At 46.5% G+C, this 18,635-nt stretch overlaps 1 protein-coding gene across 9 annotated transcripts in view; it reads left to right on the top strand.

The window, feature by feature from the left end:
• The window catches only part of LOC140429750 (adhesion G protein-coupled receptor L3-like), a 1,506,492-nt gene that overhangs the window by 1,384,057 nt on the left and 103,800 nt on the right, over positions 1–18,635 (top strand). For all 9 annotated transcript variants that reach the window (XM_072517114.1, XM_072517117.1, XM_072517116.1 and 6 more), the window contains one exon: positions 11,305–11,430. In XM_072517114.1, the coding sequence (XP_072373215.1) occupies positions 11,305–11,430 (126 nt within the window). The remainder of the gene's footprint in view (positions 1–11,304; positions 11,431–18,635) is intronic.

The raw sequence follows: 18,635 nt of genomic DNA, 5'->3' as shown, positions 1-18,635 counted from the left end.
TCGATCGCCAATGCGAACAACAGGGGGGACAGGGGGCACCCCTGCCTCGTCCCTCGGTACAGTCGAAAGTACTCCGACCTCCGCCGCTTCGTCACTACACTTGCCATCGGGGCTCTGTAAAGGAGCTTAACCCAATTGATAAACCCTACCCCGAACCCAAACCTATGCAGCACCTCCCAGAGGTACTCCCACTCTACTCGGTCAAAGGCCTTCTCCGCGTCCATAGCTGCCACTATCTCCGCCTCTCCCTCCTCCGATGGCATCATTATCACGTTTAAGAGCCGCCGCACATTGGTGTTTAGTTGCCTGCCCTTTACAAATCCCGTCTGGTCCTCGTGGATTACCCCCGGGACACAGTCCTCGATCCTCGTGGCCAGCACTTTTGCCAGCAACTTTGCATCCACATTGAGGAGCGAGATCGGCCTGTACGATCCACATTGCAGTGGGTCCTTGTCCCGCTTTAGGATCAAAGAAATTGGCGCTTCCGACATTGTCGGGGGCAGGGTCCCCTCCTCTCTTGCCTCATTAAAGGTCCTCACCAGTAGCGGGGCCAACAGGTCTGCGTATTTCCTGTAGAACTCCACCAGGAATCCGTCTGGTCCTGGGGCCTTCCCCACCTGCATGCTCCCAAAACCAGCCACCTCTTGCTCCTCCACCCTTGGGAATCTCAGCTGATCTAGGAATCGTCTCATCCCCTCTTCCCCCGCTGGGGGCTGTACAGCTCTTCATAAAAGGTCTTGAATACCTCGTTTATTTTCGTCGCACTCCGAACCATGGCTCCCCTTCCATCTTTGACTCCCCCTATTTCCCTCGCTGCCATCCTCTTACGGAGCTGATGTGCCAGCATCCGACTAGCCTTTTCCCCATACTCGTAGGTCGCCCTTTCCTCCACTGTGCCTCCGCGTACCCTGTGGTCAACAGGTCAAACTCCGTCTGGAGCCGTCGTCTTTCCCCAAGTAATCTTTCCTCCGGGGCCTCTGCGTATCACCTGTCCACTCTCAAAATCTCCCACACTAACCTCTCCCTTTCCATACCCTCTGTCTTCTCCCTATGAGCCCTAATGGAAATTAGCTCTCCCCTGATCACCTCCTTCAACGCCTCCCATACCACCCCCACCCGCACCTCCCCGTTGTCGTTGGCCTCCAAGTACCTTTCGATACACCCCCTCACCTTCCCACACACCACCTCGTCCGCCAGCAGTCCCACATCCAGCCGCCACAACGGGCGTTGGTCCCTCTCCTCTCCCAGCTCCAGTTCCACATAGTGCGGGGCATGGTCCGAAACGGCTATAGCCAAATACTCCGTCCCCTCCACCCTCGGGATGAGCGCCCTACCCAGAACAAAGAAATCTATCCGGGAGTAGGCTTTGTGTACATGGGAGAAGAAAGAAAATTCCCTGGCCTGCGGCCTTGCAAACCGCCATGGGTCCACTCCCCCCATCTGATCCATAAACCCCCTCAGTACCTTGGTCGCCGCCGGCCTCTTTCCAGTCCTTGATTTGGAGCGGTCCAGTGCTGGATCCAACACTGTATTGAAGTCCCCTCCCATTATCAGGCCTCCTATCTCCAGGTCCGGAATGCACCCCAACATGCGCTTCATGAATCCTGCATCATCCCAGTTCGGGGCGTATACGTTTACCAACATCACCCACGTCCCTTGCAGCCTACCGCTCACCATTACATATCACCCTCCAATGTCCGCTACAATAGATAATATTAATCTTTAATCAGGGCAGCACGGTAGCACAGTGGTTAGCACAGTTGCTTCACAGCTCCAGGGTCCCAGGTTCAATTCCCGGCTTGGGTCACTGTCTGTGTAGAGTTTGCACATTCTCCCTGTGTCTGCGTGGGTTTCCTCCCACAGTCCAAAGATGTGCAGGTTAGGTGGATTGGCCATGATAAATTGCCCTTAGTATCCAAAAAGGTTAGATGGGCTTAGTGGGTTTCGGGGGATGGATGGAGGCGTGGGCTTGGGTGGGGTGCTTTTTCCAAGGGCCAGTGCAGACTCGATGGGCCGAATGGCCTCCTTCTGCACCGTGAATTCTATGATTTATTATTGTCACAAGTAGGCTTATATTAACACTGCAATGGAGTTACTGTGAAAAGCCCCTCGTCGCCACACTTGGGCGCCTGTTCGGGTACACTGAGGGAGAATTCAGAATGTCCAATTCTCTACTTTAGTATATGACTTGAGTGACGCACAAAAGACAATCCTGTACCCAAAACCTACTCCAACATGAGGAGGAACCTAGAGATGGGAATGGTAAAACAGACTTGATTACATTAACCAATTCCCAGCTATTGACCATCTGCAGAAGAAAGAATAAATCAGAAAGGACATTTTGAATTTTGGTTGTATTCATTTACTGGAGGAAGAAATATTTTGATTGGGTTTGCATAGACCTAATATATTATAACACTCAAATGTTGTCATTGCTGCTCAGGTACTGCAATATATCATTTAAGCATTGGTTTACAATGTGGTCAGTGGCCTGGAATTATGAGTAATCATTTGAAAATCACAATTGCAATACTTCGTTAATGATGCACAGTCGTCTCTGTAAGCAACATTATATTTTCAGGACAGAACAACCAATCACCAGGCAAGACACGACAGGGTACATTACCAGTATAAAACACACGAGGCAGGAAGGCTCAGCCTCTTCATACTGGTGATAGCTGGAGCACAGTCCGGGAGGCAATGTACAGTCAGCACCTACTACAAATGGGCAAGCCAGACCAAGGTTAGCAAGCATAGATTAATAGAGTGCCGACCCACAGCGAACTGTGTACATTACTCGGCAAGTTCAATAAAGCAATGTTGAACCATCTACAGCGTTGGAAACTTGTTTTCAAGTGATACTGCATCGAAATACAGTCCATGTTAATCCAACATATATAACACATCATGGTACCAGGAAACTATTAACTCTAACGGACCTACCTTGAGTAAATCTGAAACGACCGGAAAGCAAGTAGCAAACAGCCAGCGGTATGGAAAAGAGCCAGGCCCATCCGCAGCTCCGGATCTCTAGCAACCTCGGCGCCAACTGAAGGGTCTTCAGACAGAAGTTCCTCCTACACCTCGCGGCATCTGACCTTGAGGAAGCATCAGATGCCAGGACAATTGTGCTGCGCCTGTCGACGGCAGGAATCACACCATCCACATCTTTAACTCACTCACGTTTGTCCAAGGAGAAGATAAAGCAAAGATCGTTTTCGGGGTCCATTCCGACTTCCTGCGGGAGCAGCTCCTTAAAATCCTCCCACTCGCTATCGAAATGTGCGTTGCCCATGAACATGTCAGAAATCGCTACTCCCACATCAAGGCGGCAGAAACGGTAAAACTAGCCTCCCACGAGGCAGAAACTGTACAGGCCATCGCTAGGCTGCAGGACCTGAGCATTGAAGAGAGTGGCCGTTTCGCGGGTTTCAGTGGCCATTTCGCGGGCTTTCCACGGGGCCCCATGGAGGCGCACCGTGACTGGGAAGACAATGTGGCCGAAAACCCTACTGTGCATGTGCGAACGTCGGCCGACCACACTGTGAAGGCGCACAGAACGCACTGACGTCAGCGTCATGACGTGCAAAAATTGTGGCTCTGCCCATTTAAAGCGGCAATGCCCAGCCAAAGGAAGGCGATGTCTACAATGTGGAAAGCCTGGGCATTATGCGGCCTTATGCAGGTCCGCTCCACCGGTCAAAAGCCAGCGATCCCAGCTGCAACGCAGACCTGTCCACTGCATACAGCAAGGTATGCAGGATTCCGATCCCGAAAGCCCAACGGCCCAAATGATTTCATAGAATTTACAGTGCAGAAGTAGGCCATTTGGCCCATCCAGTCTGCACCGGCTCTTGGAAAGAGCACCCTACCCAAGGTCAACACCTCCACCCTATCCCCATAACCCAGTAACCCCACTCAACACTAAGGGCAATTTTGGACACTAAGGGCAATTTATCATGGCCAATCCACCTAACCTGCACATCTTTGGACTGTGAGAGGAAACCGGAGCACCCGGAGGAAACCCACGCACACACGGGGAGGATGTGCAGACTCCGCACAGACAGTGACCAAAGCCAGAATCGAACCTGGGACCCTGGAGCTGTGAAGCAATTGTGCTATCCACAATGCTACCGTGACTGCCTCGAGTCTCCATATCAGGTGGGCATTATCACCACATGTGAGAATGTCTCCTCCACTCATGCAAAGCGCCTCTCAATCCTAAGTGTGGATTCTGGTGACAAATGGCGCACTGTCATTAGTGAATCAGTGCAGAATCCAATTCAAACTGGACACTAGTGCGTCTGCAAACCTCCTATCCCGAGCAGACCTCGACAGCATCCGGGACCAACCCCAAATTCTTCCGCCAGCCTGCCAGCTCCTTGATTACAATGGCAATGCCATAGCTGCTAGTGGATCGTGTCATCTAGTTGTATCCCACAAGGCAATCATGGCGACGTTAAGATTCGAGATTGTCAGGCCTGACAAGGCATTCCTGCTACCGTGCATGTAAACTCCTTAATCTGGTACAGCGAATCCATGCCATGTCCTCTGCACCTCCGACTGCCTCATCTCATGTGAATCTATAGGCTGACATAGACGACATCCTCATGCAATATCCCGATGTGTTCGATGGGATGGGCACGATCCCATATCGCTACAAAATACGACTCAAGCCGGATGCCACCCCAGTCATTCATGCACCACGCCGAGTGCCGGCTCCTCTAAAGGATCGTTTAAAAGCGCAGCTGCAAAAGCTCCAAAGCCAGGGCATCATCTCAAGGGTCACGGAACCAACAGACTGGGTCAGCTCCATGGTCTGCGTGAAGAAGCCCTCTGGCGAAATACAAATCTGTATAGATCCCAAAGACCTCAATCGCAACATCATGAGGGAGCACTATCCTATCCCGAAGCGGGAAGAATTAACCTGTGAGATGGCACACGCCAAATTCTTTACCAAGCTGGACGCCTCACGTGGTTTCTGGCAGATACAAGTGGGTGACTCCAGCAGGAAGCTCTGCACGTTTAACACTCCGTTCGGCAGGCACTGTTACAACCGCATGCCTTTCGGTATCATTTCAGCCTCCGAAGCCTTTCACCGCATAATGGAGCAAATGATGGAGGGCATCGAGGGTATGCGAGTCTATGTGGATGACATGATAATCTGGTCCACGACCCCCGAGGAGCACATAGATCGGCTCAAACAGGTCTTCAAAAGGATCCACGAGAATGGCCTCAAGCTAAACAGGGCCAAATGCTCATTTGGTCTGTCATCAATCAAATTTCTGGGTGACCGAATATCCCAGCAGGGTGTGCAACCTGATTCCGACAAAGTAATGGCAATCAATGACATGAAGACCCCAGAGGACAAAAAGGCTTCCTGGGAATGGTGAATTTTCTGGGAAAATTCATTCCTAGCATGGCATCCCATACCACAGCCCTCCGGCATCTAGTAAAAAAGACCACAGTATTCCAAGCGGAGTGGTTGGAGCTCAAGGCAAAGCTCACCACGGCCCCAGTCCTGGCGTTCTTTGACCCGACCAAGGAAACAAAAATATCCACGGACGCAAGCCTGGACGGCATTGGTGCGGTGCTCCTCCAGAAAGATGACTCCTCATCCTTGGCTCCAGTGGCATATGCATCCAGGACCATGACTCCGACCGAGCAAAGGTACGCACAGATTGAAAAGGAGTGCCTGGGTCTCCTAACAGGAATCGTTAAATTCCACAATTACGTATACGGTCTGCCAAAGTTCACGGTGGAAACAGACCACAGACTCTTAGTCCACATCATCCAGAAGGATTTAAATGACATGTCGCCCCGGCTACAGCGCATTCTTCTGCAACTCCGCCGATATGATTTCAACCTCGTCTACACACCGGGCAAGGAGCTGATAATCGCGGATGCCCTATCCAGATCCATCACCACGCCCTGCGAACATGTAGACTTCATTCGCCAAATTGAGGCACATGTGCAGATGTGCGCCAGCAACCTCTCGGCCACTGATGAACGTGTCGTCAAGATACGAGCAGAAACTGCCAAAGACCCTCTGCTGCAAAGGTAAAGGAACCACCTCGCAAATGGGTGGCGCAAGGGGCAATGCCCCCAGTTTTTTAATGTCAAGGATGATTTGACGGTTGTTGAAGAGATCATTCTGAAACTGGATCGAATTGTTATCCCCCACAGCATGCAGGCCATGGTGCTCAAGCAGATCCATGAGGGTCGAGAAATGCCGACACAGAGCTCGACAGGCAGTTTACTGGCCTGGGATCAGCCAGGACATCTCCAATATGGTCCTCAATTGCACCAGATGCCAAAGATTCCAACCATCTCAGCCCAAGGTGACGCTCCAACAACATGAGCTCATGACCTCTCCGTGGTCCAAGGTGAGAATAGACCTCTTTCACGCAAATGGGCGTGAATATGTACTTCTGATAGATTACTTTTCGAAGTACCCAGAAGTTGTGAAGCTGTCGGACATCACGTCAAAATCTGTCATCAAGGTCTGCAAGGAGACGTTTTCCAGGCACGGTATACCAAAGAACAAAGAAATGTACAGCACAGGAACAGGCCCTTCGGCCCTCCAAGCCCGTGCCGACCATGCTGCCCGACTAAACTACAATCTTCTACACTTCCTGGGACCGTATCCTTCTATTCCCATCCTATTCATATATTTGTCAAGATGCCCCTTAAATGTCACTATCGTCCCTGCTTCCACCACCTCCTCCGGTAGCGAGTTCCAGGCACCCACTACCCTCTGCGTAAAAATCTTGCCTCGTACATCTACTCTAAACCTTGCCCCTCTCACCTTAAACCTATGCCCCCTAGTAATTGACACCTCTACCCCGGGGAAAAGCCTCTGACTATCCACTCTGTCTATGCCCCTCATAATTTTGTAGACCTCTATCAGGTCGCCCCTCAACCCCCTTCGTTCTAGTGAGAACAAACCGAGTTTATTCAACTGCTCCTCATAGCTAATGCCCTCCATACCAGGCAACAATCTGGTAAATCTCTTCTGCACCCTCTCTAAAGCCTCCACATCCTTCTGGTAGTGTGGCAACCAGAATTGAACACTATACTCAAGTGTGGCCGAACGAAGGTTCTATACAGCTGCAACATGACTTGCCAATTCTTATACTCAATGCCCCGGCCAATGAAGGCAACCATGCCGTATGCCTTCTTGACTACCTTCCCCACCTGTGTTGCTCCTTTCAGTGACCTGTGGACCTGTACTCCTAGATCTCTTTGACTTTCAGTACTCGTCAGGGTTCTACCATTCACTATATATTCCCTACCTGCATTAAACCTTCCAAAATGCATTACCTCACATTTGTCCGGATTAAACTCCATCTGCCATCTCTCCGCCCAAGTCTCCAAACAATCTAAATCCTGCTGTATCCTCTGACAGTCCTCATCGCTATCCGCAATTCCACCAACCTTTGTGTCGTCTGCAAACTTACTAATCAGACCAGTTACATTTTCCTCCAAATCATTTATATACACTACAAACTGCAAATGTCCCAGCACTGATCCCTGTGGAACGCCACTGGTCACAGTCCTCCAATTAGAAACGCATCCTTCCATTGCTACTCTCTGCCTTCTATGACCTAGCCAGTTCTGTATCCACCTTGCCAGCTCACCCCTGATCCCGTGTGACTTCACCTTTTGTACTAGTCTACCATGAAGGACCTTGTCAAAGGCCTTACTGAAGTCCATATAGACAACATCCACTGCCCTACCTGCATCAATCATCTTAGTGACCTCCTCGAAAAACTCTATCAAGTTAGTGAGACACGACCTCCCCTTCACAAAACCATGCTGCCTCTCACTAATACATCCATTTGCTTCCAAATGGGAGTAGATCCTGTCTCGAAGAATTCTCTCCAGTAATTTCCCTACCACTGAAGTAAGGCTCACCGGTCTGTAGTTCCCTGGATTATCCTTGCTACCCTTCTTAAACAGAGGAACAACATTGGCTATTCTCCAGTCCTCCGGGACATCACCTGAAGACAGTGAGGATCCAAAGATTTCTGTCAAGGCCTCAGCAATTTCCTCTCCAGCCTCCTTCAGTATTCTGGGGTAGATCCCATCAGGCCCTGGGGACTTATCTACCTTAATATTTTTTAAGACACCCAACACCTCGTCTTTTTGGATCTCAATGTGACCCAAGCTATCTACACACCCTTCTCCAGACTCAACATCTACCAATTTCTTATCTTTGGTGAATACTGATGCAAAGTATTCATTTAGTACCTCGCCCATTTCCTCTGGCTCCACACATAGATTCCCTTGCCTATCCTTCAGTGGGCCAACCCTTTCCCTGGCTACCCTCTTGCTTTTTATGTACGTGTAAAAAGCCTTGGGATTTTCCTTAACCCTATTGCCAATGACTTTTCGTGACCCCTTCTCGCCCTCCTGACTCCTTGCTTAAGTTCCTTCCTACTTTCCTTATATTCCACACAGGCTTCGTCTGTTCCCAGCCTTTTAGCCCTGACAAATGCCTCCTTTTTCTTTTTGACGAGGCCTACAATATCTCTCGTTATCCAAGGTTCCTGAAAATTGCCGTATTTATCCTTCTTCCTCACAGGAACATGCCGGTCCTGAACTGACACTTGAAAGCCTCCCACATGTCAGATGTCGATTTGCCCTCAAACATCTGCCCCTAATCTATGTTCTTCAGTTCCCGCCTAATATTGTTATAATTAGCCTTCCCTCAATTTAGCACATTCATCCTAGGACCACTCTTATCCTTGTCCACCAGCACTTTAAAACTTACTGAATTGTGGTCACTGTTCCCGAAATGCTCCCAGTGATGAGCGAGAACGGTCCATATTTCCACAGCCAAGAGTGGTCCAACTTTGCACAATCCTACCACTTCAAACATGTCACATCCAGTCCCCATTACCCGCAGTCAAACGGGAAGGTGGAAAAAGGGGTCCACAATGTCAAGCAGCTGCTCTGCAAGGCTGCAGACTCTGCATCTGATTTTAACCTTGCACTGTTGACATACAGGGCAACCCCTCTGTCGACTGGTCTGTCTCCGGCTCAACTACTCATGAATCGCAACCTGCGGACAACTGTTCCAGCCATCCACATTCCAGACCTTGATCACCTCACGGTGCTCAGAAAAGTGCAGCGACTCAGGGACCAGCAGAAGATCACGTCTGATGCTCATGCCACTGATCTGCCTGTGCTGGCTCCAGAAGATGTTGTTTGCATCAAGCTGCCTGAGGGAGGTTGGTCAGCCCCAGCTGTTGTACGACAGGCTGCCCCCAGGTCTTTCGTTGTTGACATGGCTGATGGCTCCATTCTCAGGCGCAACAGAAGGGCACTGCACAAAGTTGCCTGCCCACCACCACCTGACCACACCCCCTCCGTATGTCAAGACGCCTCCTCCGGACATTTCAAACCACGAGCCCGCCAATCTGGCAGCAATCCCGCCTGTCGAGACGCCGGGGTCCCCCCCGCCACCTCTGAAGTGGTCAACAAGAATCCGTCGCCCACCACAAAGACTGGACTTATAGACTTTAACTGTGTAAATTTTGTTCACCTTGTTCTGTATATGCACGATAGACACCTTCCCATGTATATATGTTCACTCACTCACCATCTTGCACATACCACACATGTAAATACAAGCACACAGCCACAAGCATCCAAAATTTATTTAAAAAGGGGAGGTGTCATAATATGCACTCATATTCATAATGAGATACAAACAGGCAGTGATGGACACACACAGGAACCAATCACCACACAGAATACAGAGCAACCAATCACCAGGCAGGACATTACAGGGTACATTACCAGTATAAAACACATGAGGCAGGAAGGCTCAGCCTCTTTGTACTGGTGATAGCTGTAGCAACAGTCGGGGTGCAATATACAGTCAGCACCTACTACACATGGCACAGAGCAAGTCTGGGCTAGCCAGACCAAGGTTAGCAAGCTTAGATTAATAGAGTGTTGTCCCACAGCGGACTGAGTACATTGCTCGACAAGTTCAATAAAGCTGTGTTGAACCATCTACAGCGTTGGAAACCTGTTTTCAAGTGAACATAAGAACTAGGAGTAGGCCATCTGGCCCCTCGAGCCTGCTCCACCATTCAATGAGATCATGGCTGATCTTTTGTGGACTCAGCTCCACTTTCCGGCCTGAACACCATAACCCTTAATCCCTTGATTCCTCAAAAAACTATTTATCTTTATCTTAAAAACATTTAATGAAGGAGCCTCTACTGCTTCACTGGGCAAGGAATTCCATAGATTCACAACCCTTTGGGTGAAGAAGTTCCTCCTAAACTCAGTCCTAAATCTACTTCCCCTTATTTTGAGGCTATGCCCCCTAGTTCTGCTTTCACCCGCTAGTGGAAACAACGTGCCCGCATCTATCCTATCTATTCCCTTCATAATTTTATATGTTTCTATAAGATCCCCCCTCATCCTTCTAAATTCCAACGAGTATAGTCCCAGTCTACTCAACCGCTCCTCGTAATCCAACCCCTTCAGCTCTGGGATTAACCTAGTGAATCTCCTCTGCACACCCTCCAGTGCCAGTACGTCCTTTCTCAAGTAAGGAGACCAAAACTGAACACAATACTCCAGGTGTGGCCTCACTAACACCTTATACAATTGCAGCATAACCTCCCTAGTCTTAAACTCCATCCCTCTAGCAATGAAGGACAAAATTCAATTTGCCTTCTTAATCATCTGTTGCACCTGTAAACCAACTTTTTGCGACTCATGCACTAGCACACCCAGGTCTCTCTGCACAGCAGCATGTTTTAATATTTTATCATTTAAATAATAATCCCTTTTGCTGTTATTCCTACCAAAATGGATAACCTCACATTTGCAATGATACTACATCGAATTGCAGTCTGTGTTAATCCAACATATATAACACATCAATGTGTATAATATATAAGGCAATAGGGGTGTGTATTTTTAATGATACTCAAGGAAATCCAGCATACATTCAGTGCACAATATCTGCAAGTTCAGGGTCACACGATATCTTCCAATGGGGCGGTTCCGCAATGCTGAAGAATGAATTGTTAAGATGTTTCAGTGCTGTGTTTCAATAAGGATTTCAATGATCAATAGAAATTGCATATGATACTTTGTGTTATAATTTATACCCTGATTGCTTAAGATGTTCATGATTTATTGATCTCTTGAACCAAAAGGATTTGTCCATTTTACAAAGTATTGTTTAAATTTAAGACAGGTAGGAATGAATCCTCGTGAGCTATTTGAGAGATGGGACTGCCTTTTTATGCTAGTTGTCATTTTACTGCCTAGGTGAGGAAAGAATATGGTAAATGCTTCCGTACCCACTGCTGCAGTAGAAGGAGCACAGACACCTCCCTTGGTTCAGCAAAGACATCTGGTGCTCGAACTCCTGGGCGATATTCTACAGGCTCTCAAGTAAGCAATTAATTTGTAAAACAGGAGTTTCTTTCAACTGGACTTTCTTAAGTTGTATCACTACTGAAAAATAGCCAGTCACCATCTTCTGTTATTGCCTAATGCTGTTCTCCCATTGTATTTTCTGAAAAGTATATCCTGGTATTTTCTGTCAGAAAGAGAAGATAGTGGCCAAAATCTTCCATCCTCGTTCGCGGATGTGATTTTCCGGTGCTGCTGAGAGTGAATGGAATTTTGGCCGGAACGCCAGATTTTCTGTCCTAACGGGTCCCGCCACTGATGAGACAGGAGAATCCCACCCAATTTCCTTCAAATTCGGCTCCTCCATTATCAAGTGATAGATTATTTCCCAGTTCACATGACTTCTGTACAATAATACCTTGGGTATCTTTACCTGTACCAAATATTCTTGTTTCCTGGGGAAAATAAGGAGGGTAGAGTGTGCAAATATCCTAGAAAAATAACAAGTGGACAGCAGAGGAATTAGCTAGTAACAAAAATCGCATGGATTATTAGCTTTTATGATCTGTTGCTACATTATCAAAATTGACCCAAAGAAGCATGTGTTCCTTCTGGAAGTTCCTTCTTTTGGCAAGAAGTGGTCAACCACAAATGCTTCTCAGGATTCAATTCAGGTTGTTTTGCTCACTGGCTAATCAATGGTTAAAGAATAACAAAATTTGGCAGAAGGTCAACTCTTTACCTGCTTAGGCTAAGGTTTTATATGTGCATGGAACTACATAGGATACGTGGAATTTGTGGAAGTTTCGAACCTGTAATGCAACTTTAGTGATTTGTGTATTTGTACACTGAGATCCCTTTGTTCCTCTACCCCACCTCGATATGAAAAGTTCAGGCAGAAGCATTTGCTGCAATCTTCAACCAGAAGTGTTGAGTGAATGATCCATCTTGGCATCCTCCGGAGATCCCCAGCATCGCAGGTGCCAATTTCTAGCTAATTTGATCACTACATGTGATATGAAGAAATGGCTGAAGGCAATGGGCACTGCAAAGGCTATGGGTCCTGACAATATTCCGGCAATTGTACTGAAGACTTGTGCTCCAGAACCTGCTGCACCCCGAACCAAGCTGTTGCAGTACAGCTACAAATGGAATCTACAACACTGTCCGCTACCGAACAAAATGTGAAAAATTCATAGAATCATAGAATCCGACCCTGCGAAAGACCATGCTACCAAAGCCCAATATCCCCGCCCTTTCCCAATAACTCCACCCAAATCTTTGGACACTGGGGGGCAATTTCGCATGGCCAATCCACCTAACATGAACGTCTTTGGACTGTGGGAGGAAACCAGAGCATCCGGAGGAAATCCACGCAGACACGAGGAAAAAGTGCAAACTCCACACAGCCACCCGAGGTTGAAATTGAACCCGGGTCCATGGCGCTGTGAGGGAACGTGCTAACCACCCTGCCACCGTGCCGTTCACGCCCAGAGTCCAATCGGAGTGCACTTGCCAATTAATCATGCAGCATAAATTGTTACAATTACTGTTAGTTTATGTTGCAAAGCTGTCCTGTTGAATGCAAGATAAAATATCGCTTTTTCAGCAGTACTCAAATTTAGAGATTTCATTACTGATTCTGCAGTCCAAATATTTAATGTAAATTGTGAACAGCAAAGGTCCCAGCACCTGCATCTGCCACTCTGAATGACTATTCTCTGCTCTTTGTGTTGAAGCCAGCTCGCAACCCATTCTGCCACTTGTCCCCTGACTCCACATTTTCTTATTTTATTCAGTGAGGCAAATGGCCTTTTGAGAAACAAGATGAAATACATCTAATGTATTCCCATTCTGTGCTCTCTCCATAACCTCCTCAGCAAGTTCAATAGGGCTGATCAAGCAAGAATTTCTCTTTGAAATCCATGTTTTCTGTTCATCATTATGTTTCTCCATTCTTCCAATCTCTCATTTAGTCAGCATTTCATTATTTTTCCAACCACTGACGTTGAGCTGTCCGGTCTATATTTCCATAGATATGTTCTATTCACTTCTTAAATGTAGGAATTACATTAGCTATCCACCAGCCCTTTGGCACTACACCTTTTGCTATGCATTGTTTGGTACAAATTTGATTATTGAATTATTAAATATAAATATGCCTCTGCTATATTTTCCCTAGTTTCTTGAAAACTCTAGAACTAGGGATCACTGATTAAAAGTAAGGGGCTGCTGATTTAAAACGGAGATGAGGTGAAAGCAGAGGGTTGTTCGTCTTTGGAACTCTCTTCCTGAAAAGGCGGTGGAAGCAGACACTTTGAATATTCTGAAGGTAGACGTGGATAGATTCTTGGTATGCACGGGGGGTGAAAGGTTATCGGGGGCAAGCGGGATGCAGATTTGGGTTACCATCAGATCAGCTATGATTTTATTAAATGGCAGAGCAGGATCCAGGGGCTGAATGGCCTACTTTTGCTCCTTGTTCATATGTAATATACATGACTTGGTTCTTGGAATGAGGTTTGAAAAAATAAGAGTGGAAATATGGCAGTTCAATCACTAATTGGTTTGCATAATGTGAAATGAATTGCAGGCATATTTACGGTTCTGTGTTAATTTTACTAACTTGTGCACAACCAAGACCCCTAATTGTAAACTCCCTCGTCCTTCACACTTGAAGAATTCCTCTGCTGTTTATTATTTTTCACAAGACACTTCCTGCCTCACAGTTGTTGAGAATTGGCTACAGACTGTCGCTGTGGACAACAAAATATGTATATCATACCATGAGGCCTGTTTCACGATGAATCTTTTGATGTTGACTTAGTTTCAAACACAATATTAAAGCTAATAATGGAGAAGATGGTTATAATGATTATTAACTTTTCTCTGTTGTCCTAATTGACAGTTAGTGCTTTAATGGTATCCTTTTGTTGAATAGTATGTTCATTTTACAAGCTAAATAGAAGTATTGAATTTTTAATGTTATTCTGCTACAAGATATGTGAACAACCTTTCTCTGCTAGGCTGTGTGTTGTCAGCAACATTGGTCGGCACTGATTGGGCAACAAAACATCCCTAATAACAAACTGCTTGTGATCAATATGATAATCTCCGTAGGCCTGCCGCAATTAAACTAATGTATGCTGTCCTTTGGTAACTTCTCTTCATTGATGGTCATACTTACAGCCCAATTAAACCAGTAGGAAAATCATGAACTTCCCAAATTCAGCAGTCTCAATCCTGCAGTTTAAAATATAATTGAAAATCAAGTTAGCATGCAGAATCTAAATGACAAAGTCATTTAAAAAAAAAATCAATACCTGCAAATCGTCCTGGCAGCCCAATTTACCATCAGCTTCACTGCTAGGTATGTATCTGTATCCATGCATGAACCACTGCTCATTTTCTCCTACATTTTATTGTCTTCCATTCTTATCAATTTACTTGTAACTAGAGAATCACTTGGCGTCTCTTCCTGCTCCCACACTGTTGCCTCTAGTGTCCCGTAAGCATCTCCCTCCTATTTCTCATTACACACAGTCCGATGGCGATACCATCTGCAGGCACAATATTAGGTTTCACATGTACAATGATGACGTCCAGCCCTACCTCTCTCGATTCTTCCATTGTTGCTAAATTATCAGACTTCACGCTTATTCAATTCTGGAAGATCTGAAATTTCCTCCAATTAAATATTGTGAAGGCCGTTAGAAGCTCCATTCCCCAACTCCCGATTCTATCCTTCCCCTGGCAACAGTCTGAAATTAATCACAATTAATTCACAAATGTTGTGTCATATTTGATCCTGAGATGAGGTTCAGAATTCAAATTTGTGCCACCTCTAAGACTTCCTATTTCCCCTATTTCCACCTCTGTAACATTGCTTGAATTCGCTCCTTGTCTCGGCTCATCTGTTGCTCATGCTCTCACTCATGCCTATTTTACCTCTGCACTCAACTATTCCAATGCACTGCTGGCCGGTCTCCCACATTCTACCCTCTGTTAGCTTGTCCTGTGTCCTAATTCGTATCAAGTTCAGTCCCCCTATGATCCCTGTGCTCGCTGACCTGCATTGGCTCCTGGTGAAGCAACATCTTGATTTTAAAATTCTCAATGAACTGCTCTTTAAGTTGTTGTTTTATAAGGTTATCAATTTATCTATTGGGCAAAGACTGAGACTGCTATCAAAATAAAGAGTTAATGAAACATAATTTCACTATTTCACCGCCTCCAGCGGTGTTTTAATATTGTGCAATCAAAACAAAGCAAAAGTAATCTTCAAAGTCTTCATTACATAAAGGAAATAATTGGGAACAGATTGGAATGCATCTTGGTATATAAATACTAGCACACCTGTTCTCTTGAATTGATTGAAATGAGAAAATAACTTTCCTTCAATACTAGAAACTCTTCTTTTTTTTTTTTTGCAACAAACTGTTTCAGAGTACTTAATTGGCCATTTACTTTTACAGTGAGTGCCTGGACTCAATCTAACTTCGGGCTCTGATTGATTCAAATATGCTTTTACCTGCATAGCTCCTGTTCATGATTAGTGTATAGTGGCCTATGTTGGGTTGCGGGCATTGGTTGAAGAGAGCATCACATTCAGCATTAATAGCAAAGAACAAAGAAAAGTACAGCACAGGAACAGGCTCTTCGACCCTCCAAGCCTGTGCTGACCATGCTGCCCATCTAAACTAAAATCTTCTGCACTTCTGGGGTCCATATCCCTCTATTCCCATCAAGATGCCCCTTAAACATCACTATCGTCCCTGCTTCCACCACCTCCTCCGGCAGTGAATTCCAGCAACCACTACCCTCTGCGTAAAAAACTTGCCTCTTACATCTCCTCCAAACCTTGCCCCTTGCACCTTAAACCTATGCCCCCTAGTAATTGACCCCTCGACCCTGGGAAAAAGCCTCTCACTATCCACTCTGTCTATGCCCCTCATAATTTTGTAGACCTCTATCAGGTCGCCCCTCAACCTCTGTCGTCCCAGTGAGAACAAACCGAGTTTATTCAACCTCTCCTCATAGCTAATGCCCTCCATACCAGGCAACATCCTGGTAAATCTCTTCTGCACCCTCTCTAAAGCCTTCACATACTTCTGGTAGTGTGGCAACCAGAATTGAACACTCTACTCCAAGTGTGGCCGAACTAAGGTTCTATACAGCTGCAACATGACTTGCCAATTTTTATACTCAATGCCCCGGCCAATGAAGGCAAGCATGCCGTATGCTTTCCTGACTACTTTCTCCACCTGTGTAGCCCCTTTCAGTGACCTGTGGACCTGTACACCTAGATCTCTCTGACTGTCAATACTCTTGAGGGTTCTACCATTCACTGTATATTCCCTGCCTGCATTATACTTTCCAAAATGCATTACCTCACATTTGTCCGGATTAAACTCCATCTGCCATCTCTCCACCCAAGTCTCCAAACAATCTAAATCCTGCTTTATCCTCTGACAGTTCTCAACGCTATCCGCAATTACACCAACCATTGTGTCGTCTGCAAACTTACTAATCAGACCAGTTACATTTTCCTCCAAATCATTTATATACACTACAAACAGCAAAGGTCCCAGCACTGATCCCTGTGGAACACCACTGGTCACAGCCCTCCAATTAGAAAAGCATCCTTCCATTGCTACTCTCTGCCTTCTATGACCTAGCCAGTTCTGTATCCACCTTGCCAGCTCACCCCTGATCCCGTGTGACTTCACCTTTTGTACTAGTCTACCATGAGGGACCTTGTCAAAGGCCTTACTGAAGTCCATATGGACAACATCCACTGCCCTACCTGCATCAATCATCTTAGTGACCTCCTCGAACAACTCTATCAAGTTAGTGAGACACGACCTCCCCTTCACAAAACCATGCTGCCTCTCACTAATACGTCCATTTGCTTTCAAATGGGAGTAGATCCTGTCTCGAAGAATTCTCTCCAGTAATTTCCCGACCACTGATGGAAGGCTCACCGGCCTGTAGTTCCCTGGATTATCCTTGCTACCCTTCTTAAACAAAGGAACAACATTGGCTATTCTCCAGTCCTCCGCGACATCACCTGAAGACAGTGAGGATCCAATGATTTCTGTCAAGGCCTCAGCAATTTCCTCTCTAGCCTCCTTCAGTATTCTGGGGTAGATCCCATCAGGCCCTGGGGACTTATCTACCTTAATACTTTTTAAGACGCCCAACACCTCGTCTTTTTGGATCTCAATGTGACCCAGGCTATCTACACATCCTTCTCCAGACTCAACATCCCCCAATTCCTTCTCTTTGGTGAATACTGATGCAAAGTATTCATTTAGTACCTCACCCATTTCCTCTGGCTCCACACATAGACTCCCTCGCATGTCCTTCAGTGGGCCCACCCTTTCCCTGGCTACCCTCTTGCTATTTATGTATGTGTAAAAAGCCTTGGGATTTTCCTTAACCCTATTTGCCAATTACTTTTCGTGACTCCTTTTAGCCCTCCTGACTCCTTGCTTAAGTTCCTTCCTACTTTCCATATATTCCACACAGGCTTTGTCTGTTCCCAGCCTTCGAGCCCTGACAAATGCCTCATTTTTTTTTTTTGACGATGCCTACAATATCTCTCGTTATCCAAGGTTCCCGAAATTTGCCGTATTTACCCTTCTTCCGCACAGGAACATGCAGTTCCTGAATTCCTTTCAACTGACATTTGAAAGCCTCCCACATGTCAGATGTTAATTTACCCTCAAACATCCGCCCCCAATCTAGGTTCTTCAGTTCCTGCCTAATATTGTTATAATTAGCCTTCCCCAATTTAGCACATTTATCCTAGGACCACTCTTATCCTTGTCCACCCAGCACTTTAAAACTTACTGAATTGTGGTCACTGTTCCCGAAATGCTCCCCCACTGAAACTTCTACCACCTGGCTGCACTCATTCCCCAATACCAGGTCCAGTACAGCCCCTTCCCTAGTTGGACTACATATTGTTTTAAGAAGCCCTCCTGGATGCTTCTTGCAAACTCTGCTCCGTCCAAGCCCCTAGCACTAAGTGAGTCCCAGTCAATCTTGGGGAAGTTAAATTCTCCCATCACAACAACCCTGTTGCTTTTACTCCTTTCCAAAATCTGTCTACCTATCTGCTTCTCTATCTCCCGCTGGCTGTTGGGTGGCCTGTAGTAAACCCCCAACATTGTGACTGCACCCTTCTTATTCCTGATCTCTACCCATATAGCCTCGCTGCCCTCTGAGGTGTCCTCCAG

The sequence above is a fragment of the Scyliorhinus torazame genome, chromosome 9 (genome assembly GCF_047496885.1).
Source record: "Scyliorhinus torazame isolate Kashiwa2021f chromosome 9, sScyTor2.1, whole genome shotgun sequence".
NCBI lineage: Eukaryota > Metazoa > Chordata > Chondrichthyes > Carcharhiniformes > Scyliorhinidae > Scyliorhinus > Scyliorhinus torazame.
This window is presented reverse-complemented; position numbering and strand designations above follow the sequence as displayed.